The sequence below is a fragment of the Nanorana parkeri genome, unplaced genomic scaffold (genome assembly GCF_000935625.1).
Source record: "Nanorana parkeri isolate BGI_ZX_2015 unplaced genomic scaffold, ASM93562v1 scaffold1157, whole genome shotgun sequence".
In the NCBI taxonomy this organism is placed as follows: Eukaryota; Metazoa; Chordata; class Amphibia; order Anura; family Dicroglossidae; genus Nanorana; species Nanorana parkeri.
The window spans coordinates 77285-84714 of record NW_017307425.1 but is presented as its reverse complement, the minus strand read 5'-3'; the positions used below and the strand labels follow the sequence as shown (position 1 = coordinate 84714).

The following is a 7430-nucleotide window of genomic DNA, read 5'->3' as shown; positions in this document are numbered from 1 at the left end:
CCCCCCCCCCCTCATCCAATTAGCGATAGCTAATTGCGATAAGGTATCTTTCTCGGTTTGAACCCGATCCCAGTCCCCGCCAAGTGAATTTACCCAATATGGATGGACGTGAAGGACTTACAGCTGTAGCGAGGTTCTTCTCATTCCTCTGCATGGTGCAGAGTCCCGGCGACATCTCCAGGAGGGTTGTCAAACCGTTCTTCGATCCGCAGGCTACAAAGCGCCCGTTGTCTTGTAAGCGGAGGCTGCAGAGAGGCTCATCGCACACCTACAGAGCAGAAATAACCCATTTTATTATTATTATCAATCATACCAAAGGAAAGAATTCAGCGGAAGATCGTTCCTTAAAAGAGACGAACGGCAGGAAACAATATCAATAATATCCCAGTGTGGTGGCAGATTTATCCGCAGGCTGGTTTGCCAAAGACGTTAATAGTATCCGGAGCTGAATGATTGGAGGAAGTCATGTGGGTCCGGGAACTGAAACCTGACTTGGAAGAATGCAGAGCGTATTCTGATGCACGAGAGGAGGGTGTCAACCTGTGTCATTGATCCCATTGGCCCTCCAGCTGGGTTGCAACTACACATCTCATCATGAATCTGCCTCTGGGAGTCATGCCTGTGGCTGTCGGGGTCTTGCAAAACCTAATGGGATTTGTAGTTGCATTACAACTAAAGGGCCAGAGTTTGCCTACCCCTGGTGTAAGGGCTCATCCACACCAGCAGCATTGCCCAATGCAAGAACAAGACAATTTGCGTCCTATGGCTTCGGTCTGTATCAATGCACTGCAGCGCAAAGCATTATACAGAAGTAAAAAAAATAATTGTAATGCATTTTAGCAACCCACTGCAGCGCACACGAGTGCGCATGTGTTCTGTGCACAATAATGCGCCCTGGGTGATGTGAACGAGCCCTCAGTGTCGGCCTATAACCAGAAACGTGCATAGTGTTCATGTAGAGGGTGTCAGTACTCACTTTGAGGCTGAGAGACGGGTTGTTCTGTTTGAATAGATAGTCCCAGACATCCAAGGTGCCGTCCATTTTGGTGGTCAGGAAGACCGATGGCCGTGCCGGACTCCATGCAGCATCTGTTAAGTAGCTCATGTGATATCTAAATGTGAATGACAGAGAAAATAAAGTTCTTGTGTCATAAAGCGTAGAAATTGTATTGATCCCAGAGCACGCTGGCCCCAGTGACGGGTCCTAAACTCACACTTTTTGGCTAGCATGGACAGTGAGGAAGCGGTGCTGGTGGCATGATGTTCATCGCTGTGCTGGTTGCTCCTAGGCCAATGTCACACTATTGGTGAGAACTTGCTACCCTGTTTCCCCGAAAATAAGACCTAACCCAAAAATAAGACCTAGTTGGGACCATTCCCAGGGCCGGTGGTGGCATAAGGGGGAACTTAAAGAGCCGCGGGAGAGAATCAGCGGTGCCAACTAAGCCAGCGCTAGAGGAAGCGAGGCGGCACCGGAGGGAGCAGATCCGCATAAACCGATGCCTCCTCTATAGCGCCGGCTCCTGTCACAGGCGGAGTGATACCAAATGCACTCCGCCTGTGAGGAAACGAAAGTGAAAGTGCGCTTCGCTCATTCTGGCCAGCGATTGGTTACCAAATTGCTCTTGGAAAGGTACGGCACCCCCTGATTTCCCTGATCACCATATTTTTGTACATGAATAAGTGTGGGTACATGAACAAAAAATAAGACCTACCCTGAAAACAAGACCTAGTGTGTTTTTTTAAGCCAAAAGAAATATAAGACAGTGTCTTATTTTCGGGGAAACACGGTAGCTGCAGGATCTCCAAGGCGGACACCGCATGGAGGTGAAACAGTCACCTGCCTCATGTGTCTCTCCCTCACTGGCTGGATGATTGAGGTGTCACTCTCTCATGACTTACATTCTGCAGCATTTTGGACCGCAAGGGAACTATGCAAGGGAACTATGCCATGCTAATCGAACCAGAAAGGGAGTGATAACTGTATTAGCTATATACTGTATACCATACTATCCGTAGGCAAGGTAAGAAGCATCTCGCTTCCATATGAGGGCACCTGCTGAGATAAAATCATCCCTTTTCCTTATGGGAAGACCAGTAATGGCTGTTTAACCACTTCAGTTTGGTACCTGTACCAACCCCCCATGAGCCACAGCAAATTCTACATTTCTGCTCTGGGCCTGTTTATTTGGCAATAACTTTTTCGTTACCTAAGATAACAAAGTAACCCGCCATCCTCTTCTCATCTCCTGGGTACCAGTGCGTCAATATCTATACATCGGAACTTTAAGTACCATCCTCGCTGTACCTATAGCAGTGTTGGTTTAATGAAAGGCATACCCCATCGGCTCCTCTGGTATAAATTTACAGGCGCTTACTTTGTCCACATGATGGAGGACTCCCTGGAATCTTCGGACCAGATCCGGGCTGTCCAGTCTCCAACTGTCAGGAAGTTTTTAGGGAAGAAGGGGTTCCTCTGTACGGCATAAATGGGTCCGTGGTGCCCGCTGTAAGTGCACACAATCTTCTCGGCTGGTGTCTTGGCCTTGCGGTTGCAGGAGATTACCATTCCCTGCTCTGTGCCCACCATGAACTTGGTTGGCTTTATGAAAAAATGCAACATACTGTTAATATACTTTAAATATATACTCTACATATATCAAGTTATGCAGCTTGACCTTTAGGCCCCATTCACACTGAGCGACATGAAAATCGCGAGATTTTGAGCGATATTGCGCGACGAGCGATATTGAGCGACTTTTTCCTATTGGGCTGTATACAATCAGGAGCAATATCGCTCAAAATCGCTCGAAAAAAGGGTCATGTGGGAGCGACAAGCTACCAGCGACGAGCTACAAGCGATATTGAGCGACGAGATGTGAACAGCTCCATTGAAATGGATTGGAGAAGCTGCATAGAGCGATATCGCGTGGAAATATGAGCGATATCGCTGCAAAAATTGCTCGATAAATCGCTCAGTGTGAATGGGGCCTCAAAGAGGACCTGTGTTAAAAAAAAAAAAAGGCAAGCAGAATGTAATTGACTAGTTGCCAACATGACCTGTAGGCTCCCTGCAGCTGATCTTTGCCTTTTGTGTGCACCGTTTCTCTGTATGGAGGTGGTCATCTTGGTAGAGGTAGGGGTTCCTCCCTATTAGATCTGCCCCCAAAGACTGGTGGGGTAATGATGATGACGAAGTAGCAGGGCAAGTGAGGAAAGAACAGATACACTGAATGGATCACGCAGAAGCAGGGAGATCCTTGCACTGCAGATCCTCGGGTACGGCTTCCTCTCCAGCAGGGAGAACAGTGAGCAGCACAGTAGTGACATCACCAAATCTCACCCCATTTGGAGAGACGGGCAGTCAGAGCCTTAGAGGATCTCACACTTCAGATATACAGTTATGGGGCTCAGGAGTGACTAGGCACAGGAAGTACAATGTTATTTTTTAGGAATAATTTTTTAAAAAAATCTTTCTTTCTCAGTACCAATCGAATTCACATTTCTAGATGTTTCCTATAACATAGTTCAAATGCTCAGGTCCACTTTAAAGAAACAAAAGGGGGAATTTATGGAGCAGACAAAATCTGAAGCAGCTGTGCATGGCTTCTCTCTCTCATTTTCAAATCTTCCCTGAGCAAACTGAAGAGAGATGCTGATTGGTTGCCATTGGGCAACTGCTCCAGATTCTGTCTGCTCCAGTTTTGATAAATTCCCCAAAAAGTTTTTTAAATGAACACATATTGCTCAGATGATTTACATTATGCAAATTCCTTTTACACATGTATCCAAAAAACATTTTAAAAGGTCACTATTAAAGTAGAACTCTAGCTTTCCCCCTCAGTTTAGCCCCTACATCAAGCCCACTTGCATCTCCCCATCCCACCCATTCACGCAGTCTTCAGACTGGTCCGGTAACATCACTGGCAGAGGTGGTGGGCAGTCTGCCTAGATTGAGCGCTGCACAGTCTTCCAGGAGTACTGTGAGCCTGGACTGCATGATGATGCCCCCTCCATGACAGCCTGGGCTCAGAGGAAGTGTTTTAAGTAACGCTGGCCGCCATTGAAGATTGAGGACATCAGAAGCACTGCGGAAGGCGAGCATTGCAGCACATGCAGCTTTTTTTTCATTGTTGCAGATGAAAGGCAGAGCTACAAAAAATCCTCCCACACAACAAAACAAATCCTTTAGAATATTATCTATCCCCAGAGTACTCACTATGGTTGGCTCAAACTCCAGTGCGATTCCACCCAACGCCAGGTCCAGGTTCCCTTTCTTTGTGATGTCCAGTATTAACTTTTCCGTCGGTTCGCTCATTTTTCGCATGTCCCACCACAAGACCTGCAGGAAAAAAATCCACAAATCCTCCTTTTTACTGGGCACTGTGTAACCTGTCTGAAGTCTTTACAAGAGTAGATCCCACATCTACATGACTCCGTACGGTACAACTTTTTTTTTTTTTAAAGGAGAACTATGGGGTTAAGTCTTTTTTCCCATAGTTCTCCTTAGGGTAACGGGAGGACACAAACTAGCGTCCTCCCGTCACCCTAGGCTCAGTATACCGCGAGCTACAGCTCCCTATATACTGAGACGCCGCAGCAGATCACGACAATTATGCCGGGATCCGCCCAGCTGCGTGAGTGACAGCTGGCTCTGCCTATCTTCAGCATCTTGTGACCTTTTTTTTTATTTGGTGCGGATGTGCGTGTCTATGCCCGTACAGCTGCGCTATTCATTCACTGGATCTGTGAATGAAAAGACTATAAGTCCCATCTGCCACTGTGGCAGAGGGACGCACAGATCTCAGTGGAGCACAAGTTCCATAACATCACTGCCCTTGTAGTCCATTGATAATTATCTCTAGCCCCGTAACTGAAGGAAGTGGGCTGGGGGAATGGTCTGAAGGAGCCTGTGCATTGCACTCACAAAAGCCTATTACCAGGAAAGAAAACTCCTTGCAGTGAGGCTACCCCCAGGCTGCAAGGGTTAACTACTCTTTTTTTTTCTAGGGGTGATGCTGCAAAGCTCTTTTACTTACCTGATTTTCGCTCCTGCAGGCTCCAAGACCGGCACCAGCAGCCTTTTTCCGCATTCCACTCTGGCGGTTGTAGGCCTGCTGACATCTCGGATTGTTGAGTATAACCAACTGCAACCTCGTAGGCGAGGAAAGGGGTTATCTAAAATGGTGTATGTGTCTCTGGAGAAGTGTTCTTTATTTCTGCTGCTGACATCTTTACATCGAATGCAGAGCCCATAGCCCTGCCTTATAAGTAAGGAATCGGGGTAACAGTCCACAAGCCAAAGCGGAAGGGATAGAGAAAAGCACCAATTGTCTAGGTTGGGGATCAGGTAAGTAGAAGTCCTGTACACAGCTAAACTAGACTTAAAGTGACAATAAACCCTCAGATTTTTTAACATAAACCAATACTGTAATGTGCGCCTTACTGTACTCCATGGTAGTTTCCCTTCTCTTTGCTGCTCTTCCTTTTAAATCCTCATGTCTTCTCATGCTGGGGGGGACCTTCCCTTTGCAGCTCAGGGCCTCTTCCTGTAGTGCTGGCTCAGGTTGCAAACCTACACACAGACACCGTGTATCCATTCCAGAGACAAGGCAGTCTGCTGCAAAACAGAAGTTCTCCCCCAGCATGAGAAGAGATCAGGATTTAATAGGAAGAGCAGCAAAGAGAAGGGAAACTACCATGGATTACAGGAAGGCGCACATTACAGTATTGTTTTATGTTAAAGAAACTGAGGGTTTAATGTCACTTTAACCAAACTGTTAACACTTGCAGTGCTCCCAGTGTGCTCCAAGCTCCAACAGTAGTTTTTGGGGGTGTTTTTTCCCCCCAGCAGACAAGCTTTATTTTTTGCAAAAGCTGTAATTAGCCTTTCATAGTTCAGTTCACCCAAAACTGATATTCTGTTATAGGAGACCTGTTATATATATACACTGAGTGGCCAGATTATTATGACCACCCCATCAGTACTTGGTTGGGCCACGAGATGACTTCGTTGGGCCGCCTGGTGACTCCGCGAGATGGTGAAAGGTGATGCGAGGAATCTGACACGGCACTGCTGCCCTTCTGTTGTCTTGTACCAGTCTTGCCCCTCCCCCGTTCTGCCCTAACATTGGCTAGTCGCTGACGGCCACAATTCGCACCTTCAGACCCAGATTTTCGGCTGACAGTCCGGTCTTTAAACACTTTAACAATGAGCCGCTCCTGAACATGTAACGAATTCTGCTGTTTTGCTGATACTCGCTCCATGGCTCCGAGCGCCAACAATCATCCCGCGTTCAGAGGCTGTTACATCGCGTTGTTTCCCCGAATCTTCCCAATCACTTCTACTGTCGTGGTAACCAACCCGCTTCCCTATTTATAATGGTCTGGCCCTCTAGCAACTTCAGCGCCAAATTATAGCTAATTTGCCTACAAACGTCAGGTGGTCATAATAATCCGGCCACTCAGTGTATATAATAATCCGGCCACTCAGTGTATATAATAATCCGGCCACTCAGTGTATATAATAATCCGGCCACTCAGTGTATATAATAATCCGGCCACTCGGTGTATATAATAATCCAGCCACTCGGTGTGTATATATATTCTTCTCCTGAGGGCTCCAGAGGCAAATGAGTCGGAGTTCCCAGCTCCTTCCACATATCACCTTCATGGACGCTGCTATTACTACTGATGGGTTCGTCATTTTCAGGCCTAAAATGTGGAATATAACATGGGTGCAAAAATGGAAAAAAGGGCCTCAGTCATGAAGGGGTTAAATGCATTGTTACATTACAAAGAATCAAGCACTAGGGCCTAGGGAGGAGGCTCGCTTACTCAGCTTGACCACGATGGAGATGCAGAACCAGGAACTCTAGCATGTGTCCCCCAAAAAGTCAGATCCGCTGACCCACCGACCTTCCTCGGTCAAAAGACACTTTAAATCCCAACTCCAGCCAAATCTTCTCATCGTTATCTAACAAGCCTTTGATTGGTATCTCTCTTCGCTGCAACAATGTTTCCATTTCACCACCAGAGGTTACCTGTCCATCTGTAGAAGTGGAGAAACACTCCGTCCCGGTCTTTGAATGGAGCCAGATGACCTTGTAAACAGGATCTCGATGGCTGTGTTCAATGACGGACAGCTCCACGGGTTGTCCTCCTTTGCGGGTGTCCCAGTATGCTGAAAGGAAAAGGCAGCGTGACATTTCATACAGCTTTGTGCAAGAGGAAGATCAAAGCCAGTCTGTGCATTGGTCATTGTGGCTATAGTCTCTTGAAGTCTGTCCTCTGCAGTCCACCTCACTCAGTACCTAGAGAAACCCGACATAATAGGACTTGCTAGCAATGCCGACTACACCGGCACTAACTAGGTAATGCTTAAAGGAGAACTATGAGGGGGGGGGGGGGGGGGGGTGTCCCCTCCCCCC

The 7430-nt window shown here is 47.2% G+C and overlaps 1 protein-coding gene across 1 annotated transcript in view; it reads right to left on the bottom strand.

Moving 5' to 3' along the window:
- The window catches only part of DNAI2 (dynein axonemal intermediate chain 2), a 22399-nt gene that overhangs the window by 3887 nt on the left and 11082 nt on the right, over positions 1-7430 (bottom strand). Inside the window, exons 7-11 of the mRNA XM_018568220.1 lie at positions 7044-7183; positions 4220-4342; positions 2379-2602; positions 977-1112; positions 122-268 (exon numbers count right to left, since the gene is read on the bottom strand). Coding sequence (XP_018423722.1) covers positions 122-268; positions 977-1112; positions 2379-2602; positions 4220-4342; positions 7044-7183 — 770 coding nt within the window. The remainder of the gene's footprint in view (positions 1-121; positions 269-976; positions 1113-2378; positions 2603-4219; positions 4343-7043; positions 7184-7430) is intronic.